The 17,639-nt window shown below is 47.6% G+C and overlaps 1 protein-coding gene across 1 annotated transcript; it reads right to left on the bottom strand.

Moving 5' to 3' along the window:
* Positions 1–7,890: 7,890 nt before the first annotated feature.
* On the bottom strand, positions 7,891–16,104 carry ATP5PO (ATP synthase peripheral stalk subunit OSCP). Its single transcript, XM_037524994.2, has 7 exons — positions 16,020–16,104; positions 14,767–14,817; positions 14,059–14,169; positions 11,707–11,836; positions 10,875–10,987; positions 8,536–8,622; positions 7,891–8,269 (listed from the first exon to the last, which is right to left on the bottom strand). Exons 1-7 carry the CDS (start codon positions 16,053–16,055, stop codon positions 8,156–8,158), a joined length of 642 nt encoding a protein of 213 aa, XP_037380891.1. The 5' UTR covers positions 16,056–16,104; the 3' UTR covers positions 7,891–8,155.
* Between the last annotated feature and the right edge of the window lie 1,535 nt (positions 16,105–17,639).

The following is a 17,639-nucleotide window of genomic DNA, read 5'->3' as shown; positions in this document are numbered from 1 at the left end:
CGGGCTGGGAGTTTGCGGGGCGCGGGCAGCGGACTGCTCAGAGGCCTCCCCTCTGCCAAAGCACAAAGGGCCCGGAGCAGAGAGAGGGGACGGGGCCGAGGGTCCAAGTGGCTCCTTGAGAGCGCAGGGCCCGGGGAGGGGGCTGCCTACCTGTTTCTGGGCCCCCAATCCGGGTGGGCCTCCAGGGGCCTCCAGGTCTTTGAGGCTTTGCCCCTAACCCACTGGGCTGTGGCCGTTGGCCACCACATGGGGCTTCTCCCCGTCATGGGAAGACAGGAGGCTTTTCCAGCCTCGGGCTGCAAGGTGACATCCGGGTGGCAGAACAGGAAGCTGGGGGTGCAGTGGGGGAAGGGGCAGCGCCTCCTTGCCCGGTCCGGAGTTTGCTTCCTCTCTGCCCTGGAGGCAGGGCTGGGGCAACTGCCTTCTGGCCCCGCTGGACCAAGTGGTGCCCCTGAGAACAGCAACTTCCCAGCGGGGCCCCCGGACCCCACTTGTGGCTCTAAGGTGTGCAGGGTGATGTTAGGGGAGAGCAAAGATGCCGCGGTGGGAGCCTTGAGTTCTAGAAGTTCCAGGAGGCCGTCCGTGGGGCCCAGCCCCTGCCCTGCCTTGTCACTTGCTTCCCGAGCTGCTTCTCCCAGCGGGCAGGAAGCCCCCAAACCTTGGCAGTTACTCCTGCAAATCCGTCTCGTTTCTACACGCTCAGCGCGAGCCTGCTTCCCGTGTGTCCCGGGCTTGGAAAGCTTGCTCGGCAAAATCAACGCCAGAAAGATGAGCCGAGATTGCGCCATCATCCTGTGTGGCTTGAAGGGTCACTGTGAAGGTCACTTTGTTTCTGTGTCTACCCCAACCAACTGCAGGTCCCGAGGTGTTTGCTGGAGGCTTTGCATGAACGTGCCCGCCCTTCATGGGTGAATGTTTTGATGACCATTGCACCAGTCACATCCTTAACATGTCGTCTGCTAACTAGTCATGGTGTCGGAAAGTAGACATTCTAGCAAGATCCTGGCGAAGGCTATTTATTCTCATACGTGCGTTGAAAACATGCCTGGCCCACAGCGCAAGGGCCTTTGAACTGTGAAACCAACCTCAGATCTTGGTCCCTGAGTCTATCCCTTCTGCTCCCCCCTACACTTTGTCACCCATGTAGCGACAGTGGGCACCATGCTGTTTTCCTGCTGTGCTGCCTCCATCAGCTTTGCGCCTGCACACCTGTGGGTGGCCGACGTTGTGTGAGTCCGCGTTTCCTGGTGGGAATCTGCAACAAAAACGCCCTGTGTGATCATCCGTTTTCAGCTTTTGCTTTCTGCATTTTTGGTGGCCCCCAAGCTAAGAAAAATGCAGAAATCCACCACATGAAGTGAAAAGCGGTGCTCCTGAGGGTTTGTGGGGCGCTCTCTGCTGTGTGTTCCTGGGGGCGGCTGCGATGATTGAGTCCGTGCTCTGTCTGAAGCTGTGCTGCAACTGTGGCATTAACTAACACAGATCCTGTAGTCAAAAATATTTAACTTGTTATTGTAAAATGTGATTTGTCATTGAGAGATTATTTTTCTGTATGTATATGAGAATATTTTAGGAATCTAATTTAAGTGCATAAAACTATAGAAAAATTAAAAACCTATTCTAGGAGTAGACAATGCTTGATCAGATTATTTGGGTTCAACCCAACTAAATTTCTTTATATATATATATATATATAATATATATATATATATATATATATATATATATATATAAATCCAAGTTGCATATGTTAGAAATTCAAAGAAGTTATTCCCCCAGCCCCTGCTGCCCCCACAGGGAATGTGATAAATTTAAATGAAAAGGGAGGTGGTGTGATAAGATGAGACGTACCCTCCAGCCAGAGCCCTGGGTGAGACTTGGTGTTTCATTCAAAACTGATGTAAGCAGGTGACATATTCTGGAGGTGGCTGTGCCAGGGAGGGCAAGAGGACTGAGGCCGTGTTGCTTGTCAGATCTGGGTGTCACACAAGTTTCTGGAGGTCCAGTGGGCGGGTCAGGAATCTGGGCCTGACCCAGCCTTTCTACAGAGCTCTGAAAGTGGAAGGGAGGCCCCCTGACTCGTGGGTCACCTTTGTAGTTCTGGCTTTGGAGAGACTCTGGAGTCTGCATTTTCAATGAAATTTTCTGGGGGCATCTTCACTGCCTTCCCCTGTTGTGCTGCTGGGGGGTGGGGGCTGAAGGACGGTGTTCTGGTTTCTGGGGTGAACTTTCTGTGCACACAACACAGGCAGCCCAGAGCAACCTCCTGGGTACCTGCGTCCCTGATGTCTCACCTGAGGGCAGGAGACTGCCCCTTGCTTCCCAAGAAGCCCAGGCTTCTTCTGGGGTACAGGCTGTCTACACTCAACCCCTGCCCCCAGTCCCTGTAGGCCACGTAGGGGGGATGGAATGCAGCACCCCATGAAACTCAATATCTAAACTCCAAGAGTCCAGCCTCCCCTGGCAGGCCTGAAATAATGCAACAGAGAAAACAGCCAGTCCCTGGAGAGATGGGACATGGCCGAGGGTGGCCGTGTGGGGACACTGAGGGTTATGGCTTGAGGGGACACACAGGGAGGGTGAGCGTTAGGTTTTCAAGCACCACGTGCTTCTAGATGCTGCCAAGCTCCTTTATGATGGCCTTGAAATTGGTTGATGCTGAAATCTAAGGGGGGAGATGTGATTTCTAGAAACTTCCCTGAATCATACAAGTGATCAGCAAATCCTGTCAAGGAACTGTCCACATGGACTGTAACTGACTTTGTCCCTCAAGAGGAAGCCACTTAGAGGTCTCGTTCAAGCTGATCGGGGTGGGCATCCCTCACCACCAGCACTGGTAGGTAAATCCTCCCACCAGCAGAGGCCCCACACTTCCTCCTGAGCCCCACGCCTCTTGCCTGGGGTCGGGGGAGCACTGTGCATGGGGACGGGTAGTCAGTCAATTGCCCCCTGGGTCCTGGTTGTTCCAAGAAAGTTTGGAGACAAGAAAAACCAGAACAGGGCGCTCCTGCCCAGCAGTGCCTGTGAGCCGCTCCAGCTAGCCTTTGCCTGTTTGGAAAAGAATGTACCAATCCTGACCGAGCCCCTCGCGTGACAAATGGGCCACAGGCTGCCCTTCGCAGCCCTGCCCAGGGGTGGGCTGAGCATCCCCGCCCCCTGGATGTCCTGTTGTCTGTAACATACTTCTGTTGCCAAATAATGGTATTTAATTTTCCATAAAAGGGAGACTATATTGTCTGATATGTAATGTCAATGGAGTTCTAAAAATTACTATACAGTACTATCAATTGTAGAATTATGTATTTGTCCAAGGTTTAATGAAGCAGGGCCAAAATGTTGTTCCTTATTTTGTTTAAAAGAAGCTGAGGTTAGTTTTGTTGTTTGAGTATTCCTTTGGCACCTTATTATGTGTGAAATGTCAAATTTTACTGATTCAGATGATGGTATCTGAGGTTTTTTTTTTTCTCTCTTTAAACCAGTAGCAACAGCAGTACAAATTGCTATTCCTGTGTATCTTGAACCTAAAAAGAACAATCTGTTCAGAACAATTCTTTGGTCATTTTGACCTGTACGGTTTAAATCCACATAGTTCATGAATAAAACAAGAAAAGCCAACACGCTTCAGTGGGTTCTGTCACGTCCTCTGGCCCACCTCCTTTCTGAGCAGAAAGGAAATGACTGGCCCTATTAATGGCCTCTCTTCCTGTGCGTCTCCCTCGCCCACAAATAAGGCTACAATTGTAGAAGGAAAACTATGCAAAAATAAACTGAAAAAGCAAACCTAACTAGCAATGCTTCCAGTTCTCTCAGGCCTCCTCCAGACATCGTCAGTCCTCACAAGACGTCCATTTCCCTGAAGCAAGTTCTGCGAATCTGAGCAGTTTTGCTTGTATTAGTGTTACAGGGCAACCCCCATATAAAATGGGTTGCCTGACTGTGGGTCCTCACCTGCACCCTTAGAGAGGGGACTTAAACTGCAGGCACACACAAAAGGTTAATCAAAGGTTTATTTACAAGGAAAGGGGAAATAAGGAAATGAATAACTCAGTGAGAAAAGGAGGGAGATAAATTCTTAAATGCGTCCTACCCGTTCCACTGATCTGGAATCCCAAATGACCTACCAAGACCAAGTGCTGCCTGGCCAAGAGCATGACCCCTACTCACATGGCTGGTTAAATATCCAAAACAGAGAACATGGCTGCTTAACTCCACCCTCGGGTCCTCGCAACTCTCCCTTTGGTGATTATGGGATTTGTAGTTCCTAGTGTCTTGATAGAGTGGCGGTGGAGTCCACAAAGCCTGTATGGCGTTTTCTCAGGACATCCTTTCCCTCTAACATTAGGAGTGCCAGGTGGGGAGAGAGGAGCAGACAAAGACATCCAAAGGATTCCCCGACCTTCCACCAAGAAGCTCCCAACACGCAACTTGTCTTTTAACTCCGGGTACTGTTAGCAAGCCCAGCACTAAATGTTAGTGAATAATGTATAGCTTTTTTCTTCTGTTCTCATCATTGATTTATCCCCCCATCTCATCTTTCTTCTAGCCGAAAAAGTCCTTTAAATTCTCCGGTTAACCTGGAAACCAGTTGAATTATTTGGGCATGTTACAAAAAACTGCCCTAGAGCAGTTGATCTTTGCCCTCTATGACACTGGCTGGACTCCACTTTTGGCAATCATCAAAATCTTACATCATTTTCTTGGTTGTTATTTGAAGTCTTAAAAACAAAACAAATGTCATCCAAAATAAAGAAAATAAGAAATTCCTTTCCCCAAATGACATCTACTTCTTTCCAGGGTGGACAAGGCCGCCTGTCCACAGCTCAGGAGGCCGAAGGAATGACTGACATACCCAGATTACCAAGTCAGCAGGCGATGCTTTATTCTATATTGTTTCTCCTTTCATTGTAGACGCAGTAACACTTTGTATGCAGGAAATTCAGCAGGCACAGAAAAATACAAGGAAATACATCACTTCATGGATTCTTTCACACAGAAATAAATGCCAGTGCTTTGATGCCCATCATTTTGTATTTTTTTGTGTGGGGTGTGCATTTTAGATACTCTCGTGTTGTTTAATAGTGGATAGGCCTTGATCTCTTCCCATATGCTAGGCCCTGCTCGATTACATGATTTGCAGACACATTTCACATATTTTGATGGCGTTCTTTTTTTTTTTTAAATAATAAATTTTATTTTTATATTCCCCATACAATTGCAACCCCCTTATTTTGACCCCAATCCCTCCCCTCCCGCCCTCTACCTCCCATAGAGGTCTCTGGTTCATAGTTTTTTGTTGATTTTGATTTTCACTTTCTTATAGTTATTCATTTTCCTGGTCCCTTATTTAAGTTTTCTAGATTCCTGCTATGAGTGAGACCATCCGGTATTTTTCTTTTTCTTTCTGGCTTATTTTGCTGAGCATGATCCCTTCCAGCGCCTTGATGGCGTTCTTTTAAATCAGGTAGATATATATTCTTCCACAACTTTAAAGGACTGTATAGTACTCCATTGTCTGAATGCCTCCTAGTTTACCCTGATTTATTTAAACTGTCCTAACTAGTTACCTGCTTAGGTTGCTTTTAAAATTTCTACCTTGTTAAGAAATGCTGTGAAGAGTCTTTCTGTACACACATCTCTGGGGTGAACACTGGTGGCCGCCCCATATGGCAGGGCTGGAAGCCTTTCATCATCCCTCCCCGACACCCTCAATTGCTAACAGGGAGGCTATTGAATTAGATTCTGAGGGGCCATATTGGAGCAAGAGGGCTCCCCCAAAGGTATTTGGTTTTTCTGCAGTCTTACCTGGGAAGCAAGTGATTTTATAGGGATTTATAAGCATGTGGGGCCCTGTCCAGGCCAGTGTGGCCCTGGCGGCTTTAGGAGGCCAGCAGGAGGGTGGCCATGGAGTCTGGCGGATCCTGGAGTATGGTCAGGTTACAGGCTCAGCTGCTGCAACTTAGAGAGCCCTCGTCCCGTGGCTCAAGGAGAGTGGTTTCTCTCCTGTTAATCAGCTCAGAGACCTAAGCACAGCCGGGCGAGTTTGCCCTTAAATTCATTTGGTTTTCTCCTGGAGCGTGGCTGCTCCAACTCCACCTCCCCCACCTCGCCTGCGTGTAACCACGGCCAAGAGGATGGCACGTGATTCCTTGTGAGGCCAGTCCCGGAAGGCCAGGCCTTGTCTGCTCCACCAATTGCAAGAACTTGGTCCAGGGCCAGCTGCTGCCTGACAGGTGGGTAAATGTAAATGTACTCTTGGGGAGCCCCTGTGCATATTGGGGTGGAGCTGCAGTCTGGCAAACCCTGTTTCCTGGATAAGGAGGCACCCCCAAAGGTACCTCTGCCAGTCCCCGTGTTAGGTCATGGAGTGGGCATGGTGGGACGCTGGAGGCTGTCGAGCCTGTACCCCACATTTGGAGACGTTTTTCTATCTGGGAGGCCTGTACTAAGCTCTCTGTAATCTCAAGTCTGCTCTGGAAGTGGGATAGTTCCACTTATGGGAGAGGAAACGAGGTCTGAGGTTGGCTACATTGCAGGCTGGAAGCGATGGGGTAGGATTGCTCCCCTCACCCCTACCCTGCTGGCCCCAAGATCCCTGCTTTCCATCCTGTCACTGGGTGTGGGAGACATCACGGCAGGTCAGAGTCACGCTCTTCCTTATGGAATTTTCTGGCAGCTTGGAGACAGTGCATGTGGCAGTGGCTGGCCTGGCTGCATGTTGAATGGACTCTGTAGGGGGGCTCTTAACCTCCCCCAGGGCATCCTCCAAACGCAATTACAGTGATCCCTATGGCTGCAGAGGCTCTGGTCCGCTCCCCCCCCCCCCCCCCCGAGTGCAGTGGCCCACCTGTCCCAGGTTAAGTGTGAGGAATCTTTCCTGGCAGCTTTAGGGTAATTATCAGAGAAGCAGAAAGGTTGATTTCCTTTGGGTTTGGCTCCAGCCTATGCCGCCTCCAGCCTGAGGATTGACTGGAAAAGGTGGGGGGGCCTGAGGGCACCGTGTTCCCTTCTCTGGAATAGCTGCTTCCAGTGGGGAAGAACATCAGGAGTTCCTGTTCTGGCAGAAGTTCCTGGCCTGCCTTGGTGCCCAGGATACCCCCAGGGAGTGCGACAGCATGCTGGGGACCTATTTGGCTACCTCCTCTTCTAAGCACAGTCTCCTCCTGGACCTTTGCCCCAACTGGGGCTGAATGAGTGCTTGTCAGCTGTTTTAACTGCTTCGTCTAGATTCTGTGGATACTAGAATAGAGACTTTTTGGGCAGAAGCTCCCTGAAAGCCATGCTGTTTTATTGGGGTGTCTGGAGGGCAGGCCTGAAAGACATCACTTTGGGTTCAGAACAAGGACAATGCACGGGACAAAGACGTGTGAGAGCAGCCCCACGAGCACAGACCCAGAACACCTGACCAATACTTGCTCTTAAGGGCATGCGGTGGGGCTTGGGCCTCAAACAGCAGCAGCGAATTGAAAAGCAGCTGCCATCCCAGACTGGGCAGGTTCATTGTTGATTCAGGCAGACAAGAATTTGAGACTTCGGTATCTCTAAGAGGCCTTTAATGCTTTATCAGTGGACTGGACTCACAGGCAGAGCAGCAGGCAGGGAGGCAGCAACTGAGCCCACCTAGCCCCCTCGACTCTCCCTTGAGCCCTCGTCTGCCCAGGTGGCCGTGTTTACCTACGTGCAGGCCTCGCGTTCTCTGGCCTTTCTCTGGGTCTCCCGCTCTCTTGGCCGGGGCATCTGCCCTTGTAAGTATGCGTGCCGCGTGCTCGTGCCCCCAAGTGCTTGCTGCACAAACACAACGTCGCGTGTGGGCAATAGAGCCTGGAGGGCGAGGCCGCAGGTGGCAGCCGTGGAGGCCCGCGGCAGGACCCGCCCCCAGGGAAGTGAGGTAAGAGATGATAAACCAGCCCGGCATGAAACGAGGCCTCAGTGATGTTAACTATTTTTCCTAATGGACACAAGCTTCCAGATTCCTCAGAATAATCTACACGAACGACAAAAGTGCTTTGCTTTTTGACCTTGAAAGTAGGAGAACACTGGAAGATATAAAAGTAAGGCTTCCTGGGTTTCTTCAAGAGAGCACACACGGTGTGTTCTGTTCAGGAAGCGCTTTATTGTTGCTCCAAGTTTAGAATTTCACGGAGACAGAGCGGCACTTTCAGACGGTCTCCCGCATCACCTTGCTCAGCTTCTGAATCTTGGTTTTTGCCGACATATCCACATACTTTTCTCCAATGCGGACAATCATTCCACCCATGATGGATGGGTCAGTCTAAGAAAGAAAATAGGTTGAAGACATGAACACACACCCAGACACGCCACCAATCTAACAGAAAGACGAGCGCATGACAGAAGACAAGGCACATCTAGAAAAGGCAGAAGTCTATTTGTGAATGGAATCAGTAATAAAAACAAAACTTCATATAAAATTTCGACTGCAGGTAAATCACTACACGGCGAGATCCCAATTTTTACTTTCAATAGCCATTTTAAGTGTCGAATAACCCGAGGAGACACCATATATAATTAAAAACTTACCTTCACTTCCAACTTCAACACTTGGTTTTTACTTAGGAAGCTCTTCAGGACGGTTTTTAATTCAGTAAGAGTGGCTTCATCTAAAGGCTAAGAAGACAAAATTGTCCTTTAGATAAAGCAAAATAGAAATTTTCCATAACAAAGAGGAAGGGGGAAAAATCCCACCAGCACACGTCACCGCCACAGGCCTGCACCAGCTCCTGGGAGCCAGCCAGGGGCGGCAGCGCATGCATCCCCAGGCAGCTCACCCGTCTCTGCTTCTGAGTGCAACTCAGGAGTGGAAAAGTCCCAGGAGGTCTGTGAGGCCCGAGGACGCCGCCCGCCTCTGTGCAGCCTGTGTGAGTCTATTACTTCCTTGGACAAGAGGCTGCAGCTTAACCTGGTTCTAGAACCACCAGGCTGTGACAAACCATCTGCCCTGGAGCACTCGGAAGCCGGGGCAGCCGGCTGAGCCCTGAAGCCACGTGGTGATGGGGCAGGACCCCACGCCTGGCCTGTGTCCTCTCCACTTGCCCCAACTGTTTCTTCATTAGGTGAGAATGAAAAAGGCCTTTGATCTGCCCCAGTTCTACCTCCCTAACCTCACCTGAGCACCCAAAAGCTAGCAAAAAGAAACCTTTACAGGGCCTCCCCGGTGGCGCAGCGGTTGAGTGCTGGGTTGCGAAGCTGCCCGCAGCCTCTGCAGCGCCGGTTCGATCCCGGCTGCTCCCCGGCCACCGGAGGAGGGTCCCACATGGCGCGCAGACCTCTCCTGCCGCCCGCTGCTCCCCTCAGCAGTGTACTTCGGTCCTTCTGCCTGCTCTGCTCCCCGCTCTGGCTCTGGTGAATTCTCCCACCCTCCCGCGTTTCTGACTGCACCCAGTGCTTGTAGAAATAAATCTTTAAAAGAAACAAAAACAAAAACAAAAAACTGAACTCAGAAAAGAATATTTAAAAAAAAAAAAAAACCTTTACAAAGATCGAACAGTATCTTTTGGGGGTGGTGGAGGGAACGCCAATCAGAGCATTGTTTGCTGAGATTCCAAGGTCAGCGCACGCATGTCCTGTTCAGATACCTGAAGTGGGTATCTTACACCAACCGGTTCCTTCGCTGGCCAAGCCCAGGAGGCCAGCAGTGATTACCCCTGTTGCCCGTGAGGGAACTGGGTGAACCGCTCAGAATGGTCAAGAAACTCACGTGAGGACCCAAGAGCCAGCGAGGACCAGCGCCGACACCAGAAATCAGTCTATTTCTCAAGTTTGTGCCTTTCTCCCCAATCAACGTATAATTTTTTTAAATAGTGGAAACTTATTTACTCAGTTTCAACACCAAAAGCATTAGCATCAGTTTGTTCTAAAAAGGTTTACAAAGACAAGTATTCCTTGGAAAACAAAAAACAAAACCCTGTCCTGTCATCAGTGAAGAAGGACCTGCAGGGGCTCTGGGGACAGAGTGACCGCGTGGCCGCTGAAGCCTGGTCTGAGCTGTGATGACTTTCAGCCAGGTCAATGCTTTGGGGGGTGGGGCACTGACTTCTCAACCTCAAATGGGCAAATATATATTATGTGCAGAAATGCCTCAAATTGCTCTTCTGGAGAGCTAACTCTTTTATACACACTGAAAATATTCATCTAGGTGAGTCAGCTGCTGGTATTCCTAGTCAGTCTACTTTGCCCTACTGATAAGGAAGCCCCCCCAGACCGCCTGCCTCTACTGACGACCACACTAGAAGAAGATGCACATTTAAGGCAGGCAGGCAGGCAGGCAGGCGGTGGATGTAGCTCAAGGAACACAGACTTCTGGAGAGAAACTTGTGTTCAGACGTGGCTCCACCTTTTGGGACCTTGAACAGAGACTTACTTTCCTTGGGTTTTCATTTCCTCATCTATAAAATAAGGATAGTTATTCTTCACGTGGATTTTTTGATATGAAATAAATTATAAAGTGCTAGTAAACAGGTTTCAATAAGTAGTGGCCGTTATTCCCGCCGACCACGGTAAGTCAGAGATCAAAGGGCCGGACTGCTCCCTACTCCCCACTACAGAAGCTCCTAGAGACTCTCGTTTCAGTTAACTACTGAATAGCTAATCACAAAATAGCTCAAACCCATCGGAACATAAACCACCGCTTCCTGACACGTTCTGGCGAGTTATACGTCTGACTCCAGAATCAGTCCTCCTGAACAAAAGCGGGCCCTCCCAAAAAGGAGCTCGGGAAGCTGGTGCGAGAAAGAAGCTAACCTCCCACACGCCAAGTCACCTTTCCTAATTTCTGCATATTCAGCCTGCTTTCCCCTTTGTTTTGCAAAATGTGACATGTGGACTGTCAAGGCAAAGGCCGCACCGCCAGCGTTACTCACAGATGCGGTGGTCACCGTGCAGGGCACTTCTCCACGGTGGACACTCATCATGGTAGAAAAGGCAGAGATGATGGCAGGGGTGTTGTTCAAACGGCCGTTTTCAGCAAGCAAATCTGGGAAAAGGCAGGGGCCTCAGTGACGGGAAATTCATTCATGATAGATTATTCACCTGGTATTCTTGTCACCTCTAGAGCAAATTGGGGATACTGGCCTAAAACACTGCCTTCAATGTCCTTTGCGAATGTGGGTGCAGGAGATAAAGCTTGTTATTTAAAAAGTATAGTCAATATTTAAAAAAATACCCTGCACTGACAAGTGTTTAAATTAGTAACAGATCCGCAACAGATGTCCTGTACACAGCCTGCAATCTGATTTTCATGCTTATGTCACAAATTCCAATGTTTGGCTACAAATTCCCAAATTAACATCCAAAGATGTATATCCAAAGATGGTGACGTGAAGATAATTTCTTTGTAACTCATGTGCTCAGCTGCCCATGGGGGTGTGAACGTGATCTAAAGGTCCCCAAGGACGCCACATCCCTAAGATGGAGGCACGACCATTACCGGGCGCCAGCCTGCGGGTCTCCCCGCTGCAACTCCAGCAACCACTTAGAGCTTCATGTTTTTACACAGTGCACCTCAAGCGTTAATGTGCAAACCGTTCACGTGGGGCTGGTTAAGAAGTAGGTTCTTGATTTGCAGGTTGGGGTGAGTCCTGAGGCTCTCCAGGTCAACAGGTTTCTGGGTGATGTGGCTGCTCCTGGTCCAGGGACCATTCTTCCAGTAGTAACATTTTCTGAGTCTTCAAGTGCAAAAGGTCTTATACTTACTAATCAGGTTGGCCGTGAGGGGAGAAAACTTCTCTTTTGCTGTCATGTCATTCAGACTCTTCACTTTAATGGATCGCTTCACATGGGGATTCAGAATGGAAGCAGCCATCTTCGGTTCCTTCAAGAGTTGCTAAATGCACCAGAAAATAGTTTCTTAAACTCTGTAGAGCACAATGACCTTAGCTGCCATACACACATTCTTCACACATGCTTGTGAAGCATGCAGTCCAGGAAGTAAATCAGCACTCTCAAAGCATGAATGAGTAACAGTTTCTAATCAAATAATTTCCTCTGTCTTGCATGATTTTACACAGGACACAGACTGTTTCTTGAAAAAAATCTTAAAACGTTTTATAAGGTTTCTTAAATTTATTTTTGCTCTTCAAGAAAGATTATAGAAAAATGAAGTGTCTAAAAGCATCAATCACTGCCTGTCTCAATGGACTGAGTATGGCCAACACTCCAGCTTTCCAAAAACAGAGAAGACGCAGTGGAGCCAACACTCAAGCGCAGACCCAGGAAAGAGCTGTGACTGCCGAAGGGACCTGCCTCCCCCAGAGGCAGCTCCAGCTCAGGGTCATTCTGACTGTCTGCAGAACCCACCCAGCCCTGTGAGACATATCTAGGCAGCCTCAATGAGCCTGGGAGAGCTGACAAAAGCAAGTGATCACCCTCATGAGACCACTTGGACCCTGCTGTTAACCAGACGTCTGGACCCAGCGCAAAGCGCAGCTTCCAGCACTTTGTTTCCCACAACAGCAGGCTGGCTGGAGTGCCTTGAACCAGGCCTAGCTTCAACTTGGGCATCTCCGACTTTACACACCTCTGGTGCCCTTCCATTCCTGTCAGCACCTTTTCCCAGGCTGGAATTCTGTCTCTGATTCAAGCTGTTGCCATACATGCCACGTGATGCTAAAAGTTCCACTGGAGTGGCATCACAGAAACATTTTTCCATAAAAATAGCAGGTCTATACAAATTAAAAGCATTCTGGATTGTGTGTTATTCTATTTCTTATCTGTTGCTGCTACATCACCCAGGTCGGTTAGCACCGCACTTTCTGTGCTAAGAAATAGCTAATTTTTATTCAAGTCAACCCTCTGTGTCTCCACATCTTAACTGACCTGTAGGCTTCAGTCAAACCCCATCTAATGTCCACAACCCAGGTCATCCTGCTGTTGCAAGCACCACTGTCCAGGTTTAAAATGGGCAAGGATGACAAGTAAAGGGCAATGACTGTCACCCCTCCCCAAATGCCTGGAAACTGCCTGGCTCTTGCCACCCCTGCTTCCTACCAGCATCAGTGAGGCTGAGCCTCCTGGCTGTGTGAGAATAAGACTAAGACAGCAAGCATTATCCGCCGAGACGACTGGATAAAGGAAGGACTATAGAGCTAACTGTTAGGACAAAGGGTCTAATAAAAAGCTCAACATCAAAATGAATGAACCATGTCAGTATTATTCTGTAAACTAGCCTGTGAGGGGCCCCTGCCAAAAATAAGATCAGAAAAAAATCTTTAGGAATATGTGGATTAAAAAATACAAGAAATTTTAAAACACAAAACCAAAACAGCACGACTTTCTCTGGAAAGAGTTCTACTGGACTGTGTCTCCTTCTCTTTAATCCATAACTTACTGCCAGAGGTGGCAACACAAAAGCTAAGAAGGGGAAGGAATGAAATATGGGAAAACTTGACCTCAAAGCTCAGTGAAAATTTCAGTGGGGATGGCCTCTGAAGGTAACATGGCAGGATTTGTGAGTTCAGTTTATTTACTCTTCGTGGTTAAAAAAAAACCCACAAAGTAAACTCTGTCTCTCTCTCTGTCTCCATCATCTCTCGAGCTCACACACCTTTGCTCACTTTGCTGCCCAGTCTCCTTGGCCTGGCCAACCCCCTCACATCTTGGGAATAAAATAAAACCAAAGAAAGGTTTCAAAGGGAAAGCAAATTCTAGTAAGACAAAACAACATTATATAAGAAAGACTATTTTGGAAATACTTGGCACACACAAACTGACTTCCAAAGGTGAACTTTTGATTCCCTTCTGAAATCCAGTTTTTCTTAAATTACAATCCTGTATTTGAATCTTACATTTCTATTTCTTCTCTTAGCCCACATTCTTGCTTCCTAATATTAATATCTTTACATGTGTCTGCTGATACCTATTGTATTACAGGTTCAGAATAACACCCAGTGCTGTTACTATCAATATCAACATAGAAAATGGCTTTTCCTTTTTTTGTAGTTTTTTTTTATGTTAGGATAGACATCAATAGGAATGCGTAGTCAAACAACTAAAGGGGAAAAAATGTCTCAGGAACTTCACATGTAATGAAAAAGAAAAGCTACTTACAGCCACTCTCAGTAACTCCTTTTCTACCTGCTCCAGCTTATTCTGTTTAGATGCAGCAGAATAAAGAGCCGTTGCATAGCGACCTTCGACACCGTACACCTGAACAGGTGGCTTTAAAAAAAAAGTGGGGTTGGGGGAGGAAAAACAAATTATTATACAAATTATTAAATATTATAATATTTAATTATTATCAAATATTTATAATTAAAACTATACCTTTTATGCATAAAAGTTTAAATAATATGGCATGTTCAGTTTAATGGAAACCTTCGACATTTTACTGAGTGCCTGATGCTTATTTCTTAAATGAACTGTAGGATTTTTTCCTACTCACTATCATCAAGGTAGAGGCTCAGTGGTGCCGTATGGTCGTAGTGGAACAGTTTAGCCTCTGAATAGGAATGATTTAGTTTTAGTTTGGCTCTAAGGTCAAAATGAGTAACCTTGGTGAAGTATTCCTTTGGTGAAGTATCAATTGCCTTTTTTGTAAAATGAGAGGACCAGCTATTTCCCACCCCTACTTTGGGTTTTAAGAAATCCGCATTTTTAAGATTATGCGCGGGCCTATCACACAGCAGGCATTCATTATTATTTGGTTCCCTATTCTCACTCACACCTTACATTTGGAGAACCACCAATTGTGCAGTCTTAGATAGTAGTATGCAAAAGTCCATGCTCGGGGCACCGCTCCTTGACTCACACACTTACCCTCACAAGCTTGGAAAACGGCCTGACCGCAGAGATACTGAAGCATCGCATCTTTAAAGCAATAAAGACAAGTAGAGTAAGTGAGATTACTTAATGGATTTCTGCATTTAAACCATTAATAAAAAAAATTCCATACAGGTTTTAAATGATTAGTTTGTTTCTTTGTATCATCACTCAGATTTCTAAAGGTGAGATGACCGATACACACTAGCTACAAGTACATTTCCCCACTGAGAACCATCTGAAATTACTTGAGAAATTGCCTTCCCATAGATCCCTAACATGCTAGGATTGGACTGAGACTAGTACACCAGCATGACAAAGAAAATACTAATTTCAAGAAAAACGTTCAAAACGATTTAACAAGATTTTTGGCATTTATATCACCACCCTTGGGCAGGATTTCCATAAAAAGTGGGAGGATTCCAGTCATGGTTACAAAAGACAAACCTTACAATCCAAATACTATTCGAAAGTAAAGATTAACCTTTTGAGTATTGCAGCCGAGTCTGAGCTGAGCAAAGGGCCTAGTTCTCAGAGGTGGTGTTTTGTCTATCAAGGGGCAGAGTTGGAATCCACGGCACCTGCAAGGGCACAGGTCACCTTCACTTAACTCCAGCTCTGGCGTGTACTCTATGGAAACTGGCTGTGAGGACTGACAGGCTTTAACATTTATGGTAAAATTAAGTAAGCCCTCAGGGGGTCATGACAGGTAAAGCATCGTTGTAGGTGGGTAACAGCACAGATTTTCGTTCCAACTCCATCTTCTGTGTGAGGTCTGTGGGTTCGGATCTCAGCTCTCCCTCCCTCTGGCTGAGCAGCCAAGGACGAGCCACTTAAACTTTCGGTCTCACTGTCCGGAGAGACATGTGCTCCACAAATACTCCTGAGCATTACCTACGACCCCTGCCAGGGTCAACCATGGCGGGGTTGGGGGAGATCAGGAGTGAGCCGCGTTCTTTCCTCGGAGTCAAGGGAAGCCCGGTCCTCTCTCCTGTACCCCCCAAACCTGCTGCCTCCCGGGGCTGTGCTGGGAGGACGCCAAGGCCAGACACCCCAGCCCTGCGCCCCGCGCCCGGCCAGCGTCCCGGGAGGGAAAGCGGGGCTGTCCGAGCCTCCTGCATCGATCGCCCCCACTCTCCGCGCCCCACGACCTCGAACGCGGCGGCCACACCTGCGGCCTCGCGCCGTGGTGCTAGGGGCTCCCCTCGAAGGGATCCTCCCGTCGGCTTCCGGGACCTCCGCAGTCTCACCTGCCGGCAAAGCCCGGACACAGCGGGGGCGGCCATCTTCTCCCGGGCGGCTGTAGGTCAAACCCGAGCTGGGAGCGAGAGATACGCGAGGGCGCACGCGCGCGTCAGCGTAGCCGCTCCGCCTGCTGGGAAATGTAGGCGAGGATCATTAGAACGCATGCGCAGAGACTTCCCTCAGGCTGGGAGTTGTAGTCCGTGGAAGGCATGGTACTCGATGGACCCAAGGGCCAGACTCCACGGGCTGGGGGTGGGGCTAATGGGCTCGGACAGCACCTGAACAGTGAACTTCTGGAGTGATTGACTGAGACCCATACTGGGGGTGGATTTGTTGTTGCTAGTTTAAAACTTTCCATTTGGATAACATCATGGCCTTTGTTGCATGTCACATTTGTCACGAGCATCATTAGGATTTTACCATTTCTTCCGACCTCGCCAAAAGGGGGATCAAACCTAGTTTCTCAAGCTGTTTTCAGAGCGGACACTACATGTCCAGTGCTTAGACCATGAGTGGCCCCCTCCATCCTCCCCAACCCACCCCAACGCTTCTCATCTCACCTGAGAATAGATTTGTGGGCATGTGACATTTTGGTGCCTAAATTCTTGATTCTGGGTAGGGCAGAGTGATGATCTGAGAATCAGACCTAAAATAGGAGATGAGGGGTTTGAGCAAGAGTGACATGGAAACTGAGAACAGGACACTAGCCTTGGTCGGGTTCTCTGCATTCAGCCTATTTCAATCTATTTCCTCCTAATTGGTGCTTACTCCAATGTTCTCGTCTCAGATCCCTTGGTTGTAATAATGGGTCTGTGGCCAATTCAAAAGGTTTTCTTTTTTTTCAGATCTGTTATAGGAACACAGATTAATTCAGTAATTTACTCTTTTAGAGTGTAGTTTTCTTATTATATAAGAAAAAAACAAACTTGTAAAAATGCAGAAAGATAGGAGGGATACAGTTATCTTCTTTTCTGTTATCCAAAGGCAGCTGTTGACAATAGTTTGGTGAGTTTCTCCCAACAGCTTTTCAGGAAGTTGGGAGACCTTGGCCCAATCATGTAACTTCTCTGTGAGTCTGTTTTCTTATCTATAAAATAGGTTTTATAGTAGAAACTGCCTTATAGGTTGTTAGGAAAAATAAGGAAGTTAACAGATATATGAAGTACTTAGAACAACTGCTAGGCAGAGTGGCACTCAATAATGATAGTTCTTTATTTTGTGTTTGTGTTTATTACATAAATAGAATCATAATGTAATAAATTACATTGTAAAAAGAATGTGATTTACAATGTCATTTAGTGCATTGTGAAAAAGGTTGCTGCTATATATGGAGTGTGAATACATGTTTACACTAGAATGAGAGCATATTTCCAAGTGATAGAGTTTTATAACCACTGTAATGGCTGCAGAATAAGCCATTGAATGGATATTCTGTAACTTAATTATTCAGTGATTTTTGAACATAATTCAGATGACTTCCATTTTCCCCTTCCAATTTAAAATAATAATACATCACCTGAGCAGTTTTAGAGACAAACTTCTCTCCTCCATATTTAGGATAATTTCCAAATAGATTTCAGAACGGACAACTTGGTGAGAGGGTGGGAGCACTTTGAAAGTTTTTG

Source organism: Talpa occidentalis, unplaced genomic scaffold (genome assembly GCF_014898055.3).
Source record: "Talpa occidentalis isolate TD23 unplaced genomic scaffold, MPIMG_talOcc4v2.1 talOcc4.4, whole genome shotgun sequence".
NCBI classification, from domain to species: Eukaryota; Metazoa; Chordata; class Mammalia; order Eulipotyphla; family Talpidae; genus Talpa; species Talpa occidentalis.
The sequence above is the reverse complement of the archived record's forward strand: the minus strand, read 5'-3'. Positions and strand labels throughout refer to the sequence as shown.

What these genes read in the sequence shown, in the direction of transcription:
- ATP5PO (XM_037524994.2), bottom strand. Translation starts at nt 16,055, where the DNA reads ATGGCCGCCCCCGCTGTGTCCGGGCTTTGCCGGCAG. An exon ending in TGTCCGGGCTTTGCCGGCAG is followed by an intron (nt 14,818 to 16,019) that starts GTGAGACTGCGG and finishes ATTGCTTTAAAG; the next exon opens with ATGCGATGCTTCAGTATCTC. An exon ending in TGTTGAAGTTGGAAGTGAAG is followed by an intron (nt 8,270 to 8,535) that starts GTAAGTTTTTAA and finishes TTTCTTTCTTAG; the next exon opens with ACTGACCCATCCATCATGGG.